Raw genomic sequence first — 18,458 nt, forward strand, 5'->3', positions numbered from 1 at the left:
AACTGTAGAAATGATTAGAAATGTGATCGATTACAATTCCTCCACAAGAAGCAGATTGATCTTTTATAATGCCTAAAAGTAAACTAAAAGCATCATCATGCTGATCCATAATGTGAGTACGATTATCACAGCATTACGTGCTGGTGCAATTTAAGTTTTGAAACAGTTTGGAGAGGCTCTGTCCTCGCTTTTAAAATATTTTTTAACTTTTTATTCAAACAATGAACTCCCATCACTGCCAGTTTAGCAGTGGTGGCTTATCAGCAGCAAATACCTTCAGAGAATTGAGTCTTCACGCTCTGTAGTCAGAGGCAGGTTTTATCCAATACAAAGCTCATCAATCTTGCACTTCACATCACTTTCTCCCAGCTTTAATCATAAACTGTTGATACTGGCTTTAACGGGGGAAGATAGAGTTGCGGTGTAGCCGGGAAGTCTCGCTCATCTGTTTGTTTTACCGGAGTTTGATGGTGTAACTGAGTGACTGTTATTTCTTACCAAATATGGGAAACTGTGAGTTAACTTATGTTTTACTGTGTCACCTTTTTATTTGCAGAGTCCACTGAATTTATTTTCATTGTTTGACTTTTAGTTAGTTAGTCAGTCGTTTTAGTCATCACACACGTTGACATATAAACACATAAGTGATATAAACAGTATAAACACATTCATATCGATGTGTTTAGTAGTGATTGAAAAAGCAAACGCTTATATAAGCCTATCCTACATTATGATCAGTTTAAGCTACCCTTCAGAAATAAACTAATAAATAAATCATTCATATGTCTATCTGACATTCTTGTCAATTTAAGCTACAGAAATAACAAAAGAAATAAATCACTCACACTTGAAACCCTCAAAAAATAGCATTGCATTCTTTTGAAAACCAAAAGCAAGTCACACATTTTTATTTTTATTTTGTCATTGTTCCATAATTTAACCCATCAACCTCTTTATTTGTGTGTTTGTGTTTCAGGGGCTCTAAGCTGGACTCGGTGGAGGTGCTGTGCTTCAGGGACAGAACTCTGCAGGGAAGCCGCTCCGTTCAGCACAGTCTCATCTTCCAGATCAAGCTACCCGAGCTTCCCCTCAACTCAGGTAATCTCCTATCTCTCTTATGTGTGTGTGTGTGTGTGTGTGTGTGTGTGTGTGTGTGTGTGGTTGTATCTGTGCACTGCACAGGGTGTAACATGTTTGAGTGCTGGTATGTTGTATACATTGTTCCTGGTGTGAACCCTCGGTCTAAGTTTACTGTCCAATGTGAGCTTCTTTTTGTTAATCTCACACTGCTTCTCTATTATTCCTTTATCTGTAGAAGAAAGGGTGAAAGTCATTTAAATGGTAATAGCAGGACGGGAAAGGTGGCAGCTTTGTGATCTGTGAAGGTTTTGTTGGGTTTAGATAAGGTGTCTTTCTTCACCTCAGCCTACCTCTTCAGCTGAACTTTGTATTTAATTAGCTCTAGGAGGATGCATTCAGGCAACAACAATTGAATCAGCTCCATTTTGCATCAACTAATGTGGTGTTATTTTGAAAGGGATTAATCAATTTAGCTCAGCCCAGCTTTTTAGATGCACCAGCAGGCCCAGTTCTTCCCAAACCAAAAAGTGTTGAGCTATTTGAAATGAACCACATGATGCTTAATGTCCTTAATAAACATTCACATATCTCAGTCCAGAATCAAACTGTATTTAACCAACACACGATTTAAACTGTCAATATCCAGAAAACATTCATGTCTTTACTCTGCATGACAAAGACTTGAAGATTTGTGCATTTGGCAGCCGAAGCTGAAGAACAAATCGGTGAAACAAAATGTGTGAGGAGGAGAGAATAGAACTAGAAAGAAGGGTGTAAATCTAAGCGCTAAAAAGTTTAATGGAGTGCGTCGTCACATTAAAATACAGCTTTAAGCCTTTCCATTAGGAACTATAGTGGTGATTTGGCCTTGTCAATCAACAAAACTCAAAATCATTCAGCCACTGGGTCACGCCAAGAGTATGTAGGTTCAAAAACAACAATTTGTTGTTCTTTATATTTATTTAACAACTTGTACTCAGGCTGCACGGTGCAGTGGTTACCGCTGTCGCCTCAAGGAGGTTCCTTGTTTGAATCCCAGTTCGGACGAAGTCGACCTTTCTGTGTGGAGTTTGCATGTTCTCCCCGTGCATGCGTGGGTTACTCCGGCTTCCTCCCACAGTCCAAAAACATGCTCGTTAGGTTCATTGGTGACTCTAAATTGCTGGCAGGTGGGAATGTGAGCATGAAAGGCTGTCTCTAGTGCTGTGTTCGAAATGCAATACTATACTAGCAGCACGTACTGATTTGGCCAAAATGAAGTGTGTAGTATGCGAACAAAAGCAAAATGTGCAGTATGCCAAAAATGCCCAGAGCAGTCCACCTCGCTTACTGTATCCCACAATGCAAAGCGCCGAAACCTCACAACGGCAGACGAAGTGACGGACAGCAGCAGCATTCCAGCAGAAGGGGGCGCTATAGCTAAAGAGTTATTGTTTACTTCCGCCGGGCGTAGCATACTGCAAAATGAATGTGAAAAGCTCCTCCATACTCAAACTACCGCTGAACACAGTATGCTGTATATAGTATGTAGTATGTAGTATATAGTATATAGTATGCAATATATAGTATGTAGTATGTAGTATATAGTACAGCATTTCGAACACAGCCTATGTGTCAGCCCTGTGATTGACTGGTGATCAGTACAGGGTGTACCCCGCCTCTCGCCCAGTGACAGCTGGGATTGGCTCCAGCCCTCGGCGACCCTGAACAGGATAATCGGTACAGATAATGGATGGATGGATGGAACTTTTACTCACAATCACACAATGCTTTCTCTGCTGTGTCCTGGTAAAAAAACAAACAGCTGTGTCCTGGTAAAAAAAACAAACAAAAAAAACAGTCACCATCCCAGTGCCCGTCGATCCTATCCTTCCTGCCCATATATATACAGAACGTCACCCAGTGTGAACTACTGATTCAAACAAAAGCCTCAATAAATACTCGAATATATAAATAAAACAAACGGTATCAAAGTTCTAATATCGTCCTAAATGAAATAACAACAAATAAATAAATGACTAAATGTAAAGTAATAAAATGATACTAAAAATGTGAATAGCTCCAACACTAACACTGCTCGCTCACATGCTGACTAACTGGTTCTATCTCTTTATTGCAATGAATCTTATCTAAGTTGAAAGGAATCACGTAATCTAAGGGTGTGATTTTTATGAATCAGAGGCTGAGTGGAATCAATTAAATTATACATACACGTATACACCGGCCTCCATACTTAATATGTCTTGGAAGATGTTAAAGAGGTAAAAAGATAGAGAGTGGGCAGTGGTAGTGTTTTTGTGTTGAGTGATGAGTTCTGTTTCAGGTATTTTTCCTGAAAAAACACTGTTGCTGTTTTATTTTCTAAAAGTTATCTCGATGCTGTGAAATTCAATTTGCCTCCTTTGTTTTGGTTGTGTTGTGTTAAGGCAGCCATCTCAGAGATGAGTACATCACAACATGAGCGAATGAAAACATCATTTTTCTGTGTTTTTCTCACAGCCTGTCCTAAGAGTGTAGGCTGGGAGAAGAACCCTAAGGGGGCCATGGGACCCAGGATGGTCAACCTCAGTGAATGCATGGACCCCAAAAGGTGATAAATGCAATAATTATTTGTTTAGTTTGTTAGCCTACAGCAGGAAACCACATTTCAGTCATTTGTGTATATAAGAAGCCTATTTTGGTCTACAATATGTATAGAACATATACATCAAATTCTATGTCTTTGGGATTTTATTCATGTGCAGATAATGGTTCAGATAAATTACTATCTTCAGACAAAACATTACTAATTTAGCATTGCATGTTTTTCCATCTTTTTGAATACGTGTGTTAGTAAGTGACCCTTCAGTGTACTTCATTGTTTGCAGGCTTGCAGAGTCATCGGTGGACCTGAACCTGAAGCTAATGAGATGGAGGCTGGTTCCTTCACTGGACCTGGATAAGGTGGTCAGCACAAAGTGTCTCCTACTGGGAGCTGGGACTCTGGGCTGCAATGTAGCGAGGACTCTCATGGTAAGGGTGGAAGGATACAGAAGACTAAGGGTTAACGTATGCTGCTATACAATGACCAAAAAGTGCTTTAGGAGTGGACTTGATCCTTGACTTTAAAGAGGGGGTATTATGCTGTTTCACATTTTAAGGCATATATATATATAGCTTATAATGTTGGAGTAATCCCGTGGCTTCTCAGCTCAGTCTGCAGGCTGCTGTGAACGCCAGGTTTCACACTGTTTTTTTTTCTATACGCTACACTTTGTGACGCAGGCTTCAGAGAGCTGGCCAATCAGAAGAAGTTGGGCTTGTACAGGCGGGGTTTCTTAAAGGGACAGAGCTGACGGAAAATGATGGTGGGCGAAGTTTCAAATCTGTAGGTAAAAGCATGTTGGAGTAATCCCCAGGCTTCTCAGCTCAGTCTGCAGGCTGCTGTGAACGCCAGGTTTCACACAGTTTTTTCTACACGCTGCACTTTGTGACGTCACAAAGTGCAGCCTCAGCGGGTTAGGAGAGCTGGCCAATCAGAAGAAAGTGGGCTTGTAGGGGCGTATGAGGGCCTGCACTGAGCAACATTGTTTTTTTTACTGTAAATTATGCTAAGCTACTCCACAGGTATCACAGAGTGAAATATGAAGCTTAAAATAAGCATAATACCCCACCTTTAATATTATCTCACTTGATAGGTGTTCAAAAGTGCCCAGTGGAGCTCCGTGGGAAGAAGTAATTATCAGGTTTCTGTTTGGTGTCTAATATTTCTCGTTAAAATATGAGAACGTTGTCCACATGGGAACCACTGACATTCACAGGGAACGATAAGTAAGTGTCAGTATTTCAGTAATCTACCGACATTTAAAGTCTCATCAAACAGAAGCTGAGCTGATTATCAGTGAACCACTGCCAGCTGTTCACACAGTAATCAACCTGCTTCACAGACTTCATGTATCTGCAGAATGTCCAATCTTACTCTGACAAACCTCACTGATAACTTTCATCTCTTCCCCCCAGCATCAAATGAAAGTGTTCTGGGAGCAGATCCAAGAGATACTCTGAATGTTCAGACTTTTAGCTGCAGTGTCGCTTGTTCAGGCTGCTTCACTCGACATCTCTTCGATTGGGCTTGGAATGTAATCACATTTTAAGCTCACCTGAAATTCAAAGCTCTGTTCTGCTGCGTTTAATCAAACAAATGAAGGGAACCTGTTTTGAAAGTTTCGTTCGCTTGAAGAAGTTTAACTTAATTACAACATTGAAACACTGTCAGTGTTCTGCTGCTTGCAATTATGTCAAGATTATTGCTTGTTTTTGCTCCCTTTATAATTCCAGTTTAGAGGGCGCATCAGACGCAATTAGTTGAGAATAATTAACTCCCTGGTGTAATGTAATTATCAGAGTGGCTAGACTTTGTGTTAAAGTGATATTCATGAAGACAGGTAGAATAACTGAAGGTTGTACCTTTGTGTACCTGCACGCTGATGCATTCATTATTTCAACATTAACATTTGCAACACACACTGCCCACTCATCGCTGAAGAAGTGCTCCTCAGGAGAGCGTTAGTTTAAGTAAATTTGGGTTAAGTATTCAACAATAATGTGATTAAATATGTGAATTGTTTCATGTGTTTGTTCTGCAGGGATGGGGAGTGAGACGCATCACATTTGTGGACAATGCGAAGATCTCATACTCCAACCCGGTCCGGCAGCCGCTCTATGAGTTTGAGGACTGTCTCGGAGGAGGGAAGTCCAAAGCCATGGCAGCTGTCGACCGACTCACCAAAATCTTTCCTGGAGTGGTAAGTGTTTAAAGTCGAGTTATGATGCTCAGCTGTGTTTCGCTCCTCTCATGTGGGGTTCAAATACTTGCTTAAGCTCTGGAAATCAGAGATGTTATCACCCTTTCCTCCTTTTTTTCTTTTTTTAATCCCTAAGCCACGGTTTTGAAATCTTTCAGTGCTGTACAACTGCACTGACGTTACAGAGATCTTAAATCTGTTTATGCTTATTATCGTTTCTCCGTAATCGTATTCCTGTTTGTTTGGTCGCGTCTGAGATGTGACAGCCAACCCATGCAGGAAATGAAGTGTCGGGTAACTTGAATATTAATGCCGTTGGTTTCATTACTTAGTTAATTAATGAGCCAGTTCTCTGGGGGGAGATGTTTCGCTGTATTTATTCACTAAAAAAGCAGCCAAAGATTCACAGCAGGGCTTCAGTTTGATGCTTAAGAGTGCACCCGCCTCTTATTAAGCCACAGGGAAACATATAGACTGAATGTGTGCTGATGCATGTAAAGGTGCAAAAAGGTGCCATCCAATGTTAATTAATGATGGGATTAGTGGGGTAAGTTCATATTCAATAATGATTTTTAATATGTGTGGCGTTATAGTCGTTTGCATGTGGTTAGCAGTTATTATATCAGCTAGGTCAGAGGTTCCTCACTTTTTCATGACCCCTTAAATGAAACAGATCAAACAGAAGCGATTTTCTCCTCTCAGATTGTTTACTTACGACTTTAAAGCTCCTGTGAGGAGTTTTTATCTGGTTATGAAACAGACTGAAATTAACACTGAAGCCTCTATATGAGCTACAAATGCAAACAAGACCATAAGCAGCAAGTATGATTATATCTGTATAGTTATTTTTAATGCCTATAACCACTGCTGGGCGGGTAGGTGTCAGATGAGGGGATCAACATTGCTGCCAAATCAGCCTTTTTTCTATATTTTCCACTGCAAAGATTCCCTGCGAGTGATAAACTTGAATGTTAAAAGAAAGCAGGATGAGATTTTTTGTTAAAAAACGCTCCTTACACATGTACAGGACGAGATCAGCAAAGAGATAAGAGGTACCACTTTGTCCACAAGGGGGCGCCAAAATCAAGACAACTGAACAGTTCCTCGCAGGAGCTTTACGGGGAATAAAAACGGGAGAAAGACAGCGTTTCACAAGGATTTGCACAACAAAAACTGAGGAATAACAAAATGTAGACTTAATTTTTGTTACTAAAATATTATTTCTCCTCCCTTTGACTTCTTTGATTTCAGGGTGTCAATCTCAACTTGAATCTTCTTCTTGACTATATTCATATACTGTCGTCATACTCCATTACATTTATATAACAGCTGTAGTTACTCTGATTCCGCTTTGGCCAACAACAATATTAAAGTACTGCTTTCATGTAAATGCATGAGTGATAATGATCCAATAATAATAAGTTAATGAAACATTAACAGGGACAATTCTCAAGAGTTAAAGAGCTGATAATTCAAGAACATTTCTGCTACATCAACCTTGTACATGATGTTGGAGGTATACAGGCTACAAGTTTCACTTTTAAGGGGCGCTGGTTTGGCTCGGGTGGTGGAACAGGCGCCCCGTGTACGGAGGCTACAGTCCTCGATGCACTGATCGCAGGTTTGGCCCCCACTCTCTCCTCGTAGCGTTTCCTGTCTCTCTTCAGTTGTCCTATCAATAAAGGCAAAAGCCAAAAGTTTAACTTTTACAGGTTTTTCTTCATGAATCTTTTGAACCATCACTTTGAAGTCCTGCGATTTGTTTGAGTCCCGTACCAGCATATTAAAGCCCTGTCAGTGTAATGACATGTTTCTACCCTCTGGGCTTTGAGGCAAATTATGTTTTGTTTAACAGTCTGAGACTGAGACTTACTGTCTGACAGGTGAGCTGTGATCTTCTTGCCTTGAACTCAAATGATTGAAGCCTCATTTAATCGTTATTGACCCTGCAATCAGCACCCTTTAAAACAGGTTTTTCCTGAAATGAGACACAATGAGCTGCTTTTATAATGTCACAGACAAATAGACCTTTAATGTCCCATTTAAATGCACGCTTAGACACAAATGCTCACAAATAATTGCCATGTCAGCATGTCATCAACATGATCCCCAGGTCTGTCCTGCTGCTTCCCTCTCATATTCTTGTTGGGGATAAAGCAGAATATAAAGAGCGGAGGCTGAGCGTTTGATGGATGGCTCTGTGCTGTCATGATGTGAGGTGTCTATAGTTGCTGCATCCATAAGTGCCCTCCTATTTTTATCAGTGTGGCTGTCTGCTTCTGTCTCCTCCCTGCTTGTTTTCCTGCAAACACCAGGACATCAGGTGCCGGTGTGAAAGATAGAAAGACACGTGAACACAGAGAGCACAGAAACACATCAGCTGAACTGAGAGGAGCTGGTCCACACAAGGTCAAAATGATGAAAAGGTCCAAAGCAGGATTCATATTATTTCTGTGAACATATATAGTCTCCTGGCATTGAGCGGAAAGCTTGAAGTGTAGGCACCAGCTTCTTTAGTCCCTTTTATTTAGTTAATAGTCAGGTCAGAGCTTGTTGAAGATATCAACAGAGGCAGCGTTGGATTGTTTATTTTAAGGAAAGGATTTAAACCCATCAATGTGATTTTTTTACTGTCTTTCTCGGCTGCATCTGAGGCTGCATATTTTGGAAAAATCAGAATTTGATTAGCATCTCTGCAGCCTGACGTCCCCCTCTGAATGCTTAGCAGCACCAACGTCAAAGTGAAATGTTAATTCAAGACTTGGGTGACGGCTCCCACTCCTGAATTGTGGAGAGCGACAAAGTAGATCCACTGATTCTGTAAAAGTGGCATTTCGTCTTGTTAAGATCTCACACATCGTCTTTGCCCTTTTCCATCTTCTTCTGACTATGAAATTACTCCTGACATTTCCATTTGCCTTACTGTCAAGCCTGCAATCCCAGGGATATATTTTTTTTTTGTGGAAATGGAAGTGAGGTTGTTAGTTTTCCTTTTTAATACTCTCTACTTTTGACTTATACAGGAGAGCCATATCTATACTGGCCTCATGTCAGCTGTGGTGATGGACTGATGACATATCACACAGAGGATCTGTTTGGGGACTGCATCTGTCCCCTCATTTATTCGTCTAAACTAGTATTTCACTCAGCAGAAAGAACCCCCTAAACACATTTTTGACAGGAGCTGGTCATATTTTGGAGTTTTAGAAATGAATTGAAAATAAGTTTGCTAAACTTTTAGACATTCTGCAGCCCAGAAGCTTAATCCCTCTCTAGCTCTATGTATAACAAAGAACCATATTTCACTGCATCTCATACAATTACTGTATATATAGATGGACGCTGCCATCTTGCGATGGTGACGTCATTTGGAGCCAGAGCTGCGCAGTAGAGATCGGCGGGTGGAGCCGCCCGTAGCCACTTCTGCTAACCAAAACACACACTTAACTTACTGAAAAACCCGGCAAAGATCCCGCTCGTCGGCATGTTTAACAGCAGAGCAGCTTCTTGTGTCGGTCTGAGGTTAACGTTCACAGATAAGTAAACTTCAATGACTGTAGTGATTTTTTTAGTAACGTTTCCTCTCGCCGTTCCTCCTCTACTCTGCTAATCCGGAACAGATCGGCTGCAGGAGCTGAATTTGTCAACAGAGCTGTCAATCATCCTTTTGACAGCATCAAATAACTAATTAAAAGTAAACTTGTCAGAAAAATGAACACGTGGATGTAAATCAGCATGATGAGAACTAACTATAATGACAGAAACCATGTTTGAGAAACATTTATTTGGTGTGTATTTTGATTTTATAGTGTGATTCATGTCCCATCTGTTAACATGGAGGAGGCGGGCTTTATGACCTATACTGTCAGTGTGTCCAGCAGCGAGAGAACTCATCAAAATTCAGTAATGACATTTTCATTAAAGTTCTGAAAATGCACATAAATTACAAAATTTAAACCAAAAAGAAAACATCATTGTCCACAGAGATAAAGTGGACTCTACATTTGCATATTTAAAGCAATATTCACCTTCAGATGCGTCTTACTGTTCATTATTTTTTGGACTCGGCTGGTTTTTCAGCAGCGTCTCTCTTTGTCTCTGTCTCCCCCTGCAGAATGCAGAGGGATACAATATGAGCATCCCCATGCCCGGGCACCCAGTGAATTTCTCCCAGGCCACTCTCTCCCAGGCCCAGAGGGACGTGGAGCAGCTGGAGAAGCTCATTTCAGACCATGATGTGGTCTTCTTACTAATGGATACGAGGGAGAGCCGCTGGCTGCCGACAGTGATTGCTGCCAGCAAGAGGAAGGTAGGAAGGAACAGCACAGTGTGTGCAATAAACAGAACAGCCTCAACGTCACATCATAGTGATTTTGAGGGGGTAAATCAAGGCTGCACTTACGGTATGAATTTGTATCAATATTACATATTTTCTGTGTAAACTCAATGCAAACAGTTTTTATGTTTTAAAGCCTATTTTAGTGCACTGTCTTGGTTTGTACATTAACTGTATGTTACAATATGAAACCACAAACATGGTGTCAAATGAATGCATCTTTTGTTCTGCACTTCCAGCCGAAACTGCAACATTAGGCAACATGTTAGGGACCCTAACCCCCCTGCCTCGTGTCGGGGTCCTGCTCACGCTGTCGGGGTTCCATTCCGCGATAACAACCTGCTCACTTTACATTATCCCGCTTATTACACAGCTTTTTACTCACAGAATCAAAAATTTGGTACAATATATTGATTTGGAAATATATTGTCCTATCAATAAATATATTAACTAATCTAAAAATGTTTATCTTTCCGTTTTCCGTTAGTCTGTTACACTCACAGTGAGAGCTGCGTCCATAACAACGCTTACCGTAACATCTGGAATATAAGACACAGTCTGTTTTGAGGGGTATCCCAGAGGGGAAAAGGTTATCTATAGCTATTTATTAATAAAAACGTGTATACAAGATATTTCAACATTATTTCAATTTATTTTCATTTAAAACACATTTAAATCACACACAAATGTACAGCCTACCACCAGTTTTCACCCTGCCCAGGTTGCAACCCTGCTAGCAACCAGTGCTGTAGCTAGCGGTAGCTGGCAGCCTACGGTAATGTTGATTGTTGTGAGGATGTTTTCCTCGCTTAAAACAGCGAGGAAAACAGCACTGCAGCATATTGTAAATAAGAGACGTTGCAGCGGCTTGGACTCGGAAACAGTTAACTTAACAACAACCAACTTTAGCTAGATTACAGCGCCTGGGTAAAGACCGTAACACAATAACATACCTCTCTGCATTTTATACTGGTATACTGATCATATATTGACAAGTTGAACTGGACCGCATGAATCAGTGCAGCACCTGATGGAGGTTTTCTGTCTCGTCACTGTCAGAGTCTGTTGACATTTTCTTTTCCATTCACCGTCTTTAAACACCGTCGTATCCCGTACTGTGTTCTGTTTAATGTTTACTTAGTGTGCCATCTTCAGTTTTGTAGAACTCTCAGTTTTTGCATCTTTTAACCTTTATTGCTTTCTCTCTGCTGTTTCGTCTCTTTTCTTTGTTTCCCTCTGTAAACAGACTGACGTCAAATTCGCCGGACTTCTTGCGGCGGATTGATATAATTACAGTTCGTCCTTTGGAATTTTGTGATTAGAGCCGCGTCCCTAGCAACGGTCTGTTCTTCATAGCAACGGTCTGTTATCGAGAAATAACAGAGATCGGACTGCCGTAATAAGCCAATCAGAATCACGTATTTAACACAGCCGTGTAATAAGTGATGTTAATGTGGTACACTGTATGCTTACACTTCAGTTAAGATTCGGACAGGCTTTAACCTCGATGTAATTAAACTGAATTTGAGAATTTCATTTGATCAACACACTTCATTTGAAAACACAGTGTTGCTTTGTCCTTGTTTGTTCTGGGACGTTTAATGCAGACTATTCAGATTACTGATAATGTTACTAAGGTGAATTAAAGGAATCAAAACTGAGTCTTTTACTACACAGACATTTCTGACTTTGTTTTCTCCTCCTTGTTTTTGTGCGTCTTAAAGCTGGAACTTGACATTTGAAACACGTCTGTCTTCCCTTCTCGGAAATGAAAATTGCCCAACATCATTTTCTGTGTCTGTCAAATCTTCCGTCAATTTAAATGATATTTGTTGCCAGGCACTGTTAGATTACCGAACATTGTGTGAGGAACTTGTAAGCCTCCAGTCACACTGATGCAAGTCTTATATTGCATTATTAGCAGCCGTTAAGTGTTTTTGCTTGCTGATTGGGTCTCGGCCCGCTCAGCTGAGAGGTTATTTTGTCTTTTGTGCTGCAGGGCTGTTTCAGACTTCACCACAAATTGGCTTCACAGTCTATTTCTATTGCTTCTCCGAAAGTCTTGATGTTTTCGCCTCTGTAAAGAGCCTATTAATGTTTTATGTCATTGCTTTTAACTTGAGTCAACACATCGTCCCCTTAGTGTTTGTGTAAAAAAGCCATTTAGTTAATGTGACTTTGTGGAAATGCGCTGGTCCTGTAAAAACCTTTTATTAGCATAATTGTTGTTTTTTACTCCTCCAGCTCGTGGTGAATGCTGCTCTGGGATTTGACACGTTTGTCGTGATGCGCCACGGCCTGAAGAAACCCCACATCAGTCAGAGTGTTTCTGCAGGAGCGGACTCCTCCACTTCCTGTTCCTCTGCCTCCTCTTCGTCCTCCACGCCGGCCGGCTCAGCGCCCTCTGTCCCAGGATCCTCTCTGTTCTCCAACATCCCAGGGCACAAGCTGGGCTGCTACTTCTGCAACGATGTCGTGGCACCAGGAGATGTGAGGAAAACACACAGATAACAAGCATGCATTCAACTTATGTAATGTTCTGACAACAAACCAGACATGCAAACAGTTCAAACTATATATAAGTAAAAAAACCTGAGGGGACATTTTTGTTATAATTACACAACATGCTATACACACATAGGCCTGAAATACACACAAGCAGGACTCCATGGACATGCATTAATGGAGATGTCAGAGTGAGGGGGCTGCACGTGGACATGCGCCCTGAGCAGTGGGGGATGCGGTGCCTTGCTCAAGGGCACCTGGACAGTGCAAGTTCCCAAGCCAAGTCCCTACAGACTGAGCTATCGTTTCTCTCAGCAACCTGATCCCAGCTTTTTTATAAGCTAAAACGCCCACATTATGCTTCCCGACCGGCAAATGGTCTCCAAACACAGCTGGATAGCTTGTAAACATAATAGAGAATGTATCAGCTGAAGATTGAATGAAGATTGAACTGAATGTGTCATCTTCTGTCAGCAGTTGGTGCTCATGTTATCCTGTGCTGACACTATGAACTCAGAACTCACCGGCCACTCCATTAGGTACACCTGTACAATCTAATGCAGTTCAGTACAACAGCTCTGCTTTCATGAAGTTTAGTTTTTGTTGTTTTGTACATAAAATTATGTTTATTACTGAGGCCAGAGTTAAAGGTGGTGTTGTACTGAACTCAATTATATTGAGATGTCTCTAATTTTTTGCCCTCCCTATTTACATACATGGAGGGGGCAGAGTATTAGAAACACCTTTAAATATAATGCAGCTCAGTACAGCCCCACCACCAATTATGAGCTTGACGCTGAATTATCATTGACTTAACACCTCTATGACAGCTTACATAAAAGCCTGTACATTACAGGCAACAGAAAAGCAAACCTTATGGCTGAGCTGCTGTACTGGATTAGATTTTTCAGGTGTACCTAATGAAGTGTCCGGTGAGTGTATGTATGTGTGTTCAAAGCTTGTTCAGCTGCTCTAAAATGAAATAATTGATAAAAGTTGTTTGAATTTTTCCGAGGAGAAAATTAATATGCTGATATGAACGACTCTTGACAATTGTTCCTATTGTGAGAATCACATTTAATCACCACCCACATTCTGCCTTTGTTTCTCTTTTGTGCTGACGTTTTGATAGGAGCGATTGTATGTAAGCAAATAATCACTCAATTGTTGGAAACTACGCCATTCAGCTCTGAATTCTTCTGTAAATGCCACATGGCACCTCTGCATTTTCTCCATGCTTTCACTAAATACTTAGATTTGGAATTGAGTTGGATGAATGAATTATAGACCGTTATAATTAACGCCCGAGGATGAAAGTGGCTTGTTTCCTCTGTGCATTGTCTGTGGATTGAAGCAACATAGTACAACAGTCAGTCACTACAGAGCCATTCATCCTCTGTTATATTTTGTACAATGATTTATTTTATGGTTTGACTTTAAAGCTTATACATCGGTGTTTTAAGCCCCGCTTATGATGTGGCTGTACACTAACTCTGTTAGTATGTCCCCATAATGTGTCCGTCTGTTGAGATGTTCATCCAGCTATTTACACAGAGAGATATCGAGACAACTATTTGATGAATAGCCATGCAATGTGGTACATTGGTATGGTAGTCCCATTTATGAAATAGTTTGGAATAATTAAGATGCCATTACCAGTCTTGTTTTTGCAGCTAATATATGCTGCAATCGAAACATTGGCCAATAATTGCTCAGTCCACTTCAGTCACTTTGCAAAGGAGGAACATCTTAACCCAATGAAAATGAGAAATCTGCCTCCAAAACAAATTCGATGAGTGCTAGCTTCTTATTTCAGATAAAAACTCTCAAGGTCGGCTAACCTTTGATGTTCATATATTTCCATTGTTTCACTCAAGTTATTCATGTTTTTTATGTAACAGTCAACCAGGGATCGGACTCTGGATCAGCAGTGCACCGTCAGCAGACCTGGCCTGGCCATGATAGCAGGAGCCCTGGCTGTAGAGATGATGGTGTCCATTCTGCAGCACACTGAAGGGTAAGCATAGCAGAACCAGAAACTTTATGAAGGCTAATTATTAGGCATCATAGAAGTTGTCCTAATGGTGGTGCTGGTCTAGCCATACATCAAAGAGTTGTTGTCAGTACTGAACGTGCTTTCTTTGATTCTGCAACTGATAAAGGTGGGAAGGTAAGAAAGGGAAATCATAGACTGTTTACAAAGCAGAGACATTTAATTTCAGGTTTATTTATTTACAACAGCTCGAAGGAAATACAAAGATATAAAGAAAGATTTCTGAGGATGACTCATCAGCATCATCGTTTATGCCGCCCTGTTGCTTGATTAAAAACATTGGTGATGGAGCCGATGGCCCTCTGATGAAAGCCCTAGTGTTTGTAGTAATCTTTGTTACCCTTCTATACTATAGTTTAGAAACCGGGTGTCAAGTTGACTATCCCGTGAAAACTCACAGGCCGCTTCCATCACCAAACTGTCAGGTTTGAGGTAGTAACAAAAAGGGAGAGGACCCAGATGCAGACTAATGATGTATTGAAACAGAAAGGCAAACAAAAGCCTACAGAGTCCACTGGTGACAGTAGAATACAAACTGGCACGACGAACTGGCACAGAGAGAGGGGAAGACAAAGGCTGTGTTTGAAATGGCATACTGTACATAGACTATACACACCATAGCAGTACGTACTGATTTGGCCAAAATGTAATATATAGTATGCACTATGCACACAAAAGCAAAATTTACAGTATGCCAAAAATGCCTGAATGTCGTACTGATTCGGAAAAAATCTCCAGTATGCATCAGACCACTCTACCTCACCTACTGTATCCCACAATGCAAAGCGCTGGATCATCACAACGGCAGTTGCATTGGCGGACGGCAGCAGCATTCCAGAGCAGAAGGGGGCGCTATAGCTAAATAAACGGCGTGTTGCTTTTGGGGGGGTGTCTTGTGGGGGCTATTGTTTACTTCCTCTTTCCAAAACCAGGAACTGGCGCCTGTTGTACAGCTCTGAACTACATACTAACGCCAAACGCGGTATGTAGTAGTATGTAGTCTACAGCAGGGGTTCTCAAACTTCCCCTTACAGGGGAGAACATTTTCCAAGGACCCCCCCCATAATCGTTACACCGATTAAGCATATGCTTACTACCATTTGCACTCTTAGATGCCATTGGAACTATTTGTATTATAAACTGTAAATTGATCTTAAAAGCATGAGTGAGCTGAGTGATTCATGACAGATTGACATGATGTGTCACAATATCAGTTTCTATTGGTCCAAAGCTAAGGTGGGCACAATATGCTTGTTTTATTGGCACACATGGTCCTCATCTGGAGACATGCTGTTTTTTAATGATACAGCACAATTTTATAATGTATTATACATTTATTATAAATATTTCGCAGACCCCCAGACTATGGTTCGCGGACCCCCACTTTGAGAACCACTGGTATACAGTATACAGTATATATTATGCCATTTCGAACACAGCCAAGGCTAAATACACAGGGGGTAACCAGGGACAGGTGAGATAAACGACACAGGTGAAAACAACGAGGGCAGGGCAGGAAAACAGCGACAGTGACAACATAAAGCAGGAAATGAAGACTGAACAACCCAGTACAAAATAAATTCAGAATTAAAGAAGAAGAATTTATGACACAAGCAAAGATAGATGACAGACAATGAACATTTAATAGAAGTTAATCAGTTGAAGATAAACAGCCGAACCCTTCAGCGATGACGTTGTTTGGATCTCTGTTAGAGTGAAGAAAAGGAAACAAAACTGTTTTTTTTTATTGATTGTTCCTGTAATATGTCTGCAGACTTAATTGTTAAGTTTAATATTACACACCTTACCTCAGCTTTGGACATAATGATGGTGCTGAAAAGTTCCCTCTCTTAGCAAATAGTCATTTGTGATATTTGGAAGATTTGACCAGGTTTGATGTCCTTCCTCTTCTGGACTTTTTCTCTAGCCGACTTCACATTAAAATCCGACTCTTAAAAAATCCTTGCTAACATTTTGAGAGTTCTGCAAGGTCAGACACTTTAGTGAGCCGCCCTGACCACCCGTAGGTACCTGAGTTCCTCTAATCAGAGCTTCATGCTGGTACCAAAGGAGACTGTGCCTTTGAGGTTGTTGTTCCTCAGCTTTCAGTAAGTTTTGATGGAGCTGCACTGCAACTGGTCCGCCCGTAGTGTCCTTAATTTCGTTGCAGCACAGCTCCCCAAATTTACTTGTGTGTTTACTGTAACAAGCTTTGTTGAGATTTTTAATCCTTTTCGCGTTTTTATGCCTCAGAAGCTCTAACAGTGTGACTCAGTCAGCTCTCAAGTTCACTTAGCAAGCTGTAATAGCTCGATATTTTCGACTCCTAAAAGTGTTTTCTCCCCCAAACACTGATGGGGATGTTTTTGCCTGTTAAGTGTGTGTTATTGTGCACGGCTGTGTCTTTGTGGAAATGTAATTGCGTGTGCCTGTTTTGGTGAAAGTCAAACTAAAGTGGCCGCTTGCCGGGCCTGATAAGACAGCCATTTTCTTTCAGAGTGTTTTGAGATGTTATAAGCCGTAACAGAACTCCTCTGCCTATCCTGGATAAAAAGCTTAGGGAGCAAAGAAGAGAAGGAGAGGAAAAGATGTACTCTTCTTACCTCTGTGGTTGTATAAGTCCTTCCTATACAACCAGATCTCCCTCTCTTGCATCTGCCCTCTCTTTGTCCTTGTGTTTCACTCCACAGCTGTGTTTATTCCTTTCTCCATAACCCCCTTCCCTTCGTTTCTTTATCCCTTTTAAGGCCCTTTCACCAGCGTACATATGAACAACCATGGGCTTTGGGAAAATGTCACAGAAGGATTAATGCTGCGGCAGTTTGACAGCTATTTCTTACTTTGCAGAACGGCTCTGAGCTCAATGTAAGATTTGATATTTGTTATCCACAGAGAGTCAAATCTTTTAAACCTGGATAGATTTAGGGGTAAAAAGGGTTTCTCAGATCTTCTGGAAAATATAAAACTTTATGATGTTGAAGCAAATGTGTCCTCTTAGTTTCATAGGCCTTGGTGTATCACATGAATCAGAAGGAAGGATTTAGTCTTCGAGTAGTTCAAAGACAAACAAGACTAGGTCAAAACCTAGTATGTGGCTGACCGCATCACGTCAGTGTGCGCTTTTGTGGGCAATGTGTTACAAGGACTGTCCTTATGAGGCTGATGACGTGTTTGAAAGAAGGTGCGTGCTGCAGACGTAGGTGAGGAGAGCGGACGAGCAGCGGAGGAGCAGTCCCGCCTACTCCCCGAACAAAGTATCCAGAGCTGTATAGACAGAGAGTCACGTCAGTGGAGTTTCACTATGATGGATAAATTATCTAGTTACAGTGGCACCTGTCAGTGGGCAGGGCATCAAGTGAACGTTTTGTCCTCCAAGTTGTCGTGTTGGAAGCAGGAAAAATGGGCAAGTGTAAGGATGTGAGCGACTTTGACAAGGGCCAAATTGTGATGGCTAGACGACTGGGTCAAAACATCTCCAAAACTGCTGCTCTTGTGGGGTGTTCCCGGTCTGCAGTGGTCAGTACCGACCAAAAGTGGCCCAAGGAAGGAAGCGAAGGGGAACACAGACTGACCCGTGTGGTCGGATCCAACAGAAGAGCTGCTGTAGCTCAAATTGCTAAAAAGGTTGATGCTGTCCATCATCGAAAGCGCCTACAATGGACACGTGAGCATCAGAACTGGACCACGGAGCGATGGAAGA

At 41.3% G+C, this 18,458-nt stretch overlaps 1 protein-coding gene across 1 annotated transcript in view; it reads left to right on the forward strand.

The window, feature by feature from the left end:
- atg7 (ATG7 autophagy related 7 homolog (S. cerevisiae)) overlaps positions 1-18,458 on the forward strand; it is a 73,955-nt gene that overhangs the window by 7,152 nt on the left and 48,345 nt on the right. The window contains exons 9-15 of the mRNA XM_069677893.1: positions 977-1,098; positions 3,580-3,670; positions 3,948-4,092; positions 5,706-5,864; positions 9,979-10,173; positions 12,445-12,690; positions 14,607-14,722. Coding sequence (XP_069533994.1) covers positions 977-1,098; positions 3,580-3,670; positions 3,948-4,092; positions 5,706-5,864; positions 9,979-10,173; positions 12,445-12,690; positions 14,607-14,722 — 1,074 coding nt within the window. The remainder of the gene's footprint in view (positions 1-976; positions 1,099-3,579; positions 3,671-3,947; positions 4,093-5,705; positions 5,865-9,978; positions 10,174-12,444; positions 12,691-14,606; positions 14,723-18,458) is intronic.

Source organism: Semicossyphus pulcher, unplaced genomic scaffold (genome assembly GCF_022749685.1).
Source record: "Semicossyphus pulcher isolate SPU_LCO1_2020_fin unplaced genomic scaffold, fSemPul1.0.p SCAF_3, whole genome shotgun sequence".
Classification (NCBI taxonomy): Eukaryota; Metazoa; Chordata; class Actinopteri; order Labriformes; family Labridae; genus Semicossyphus; species Semicossyphus pulcher.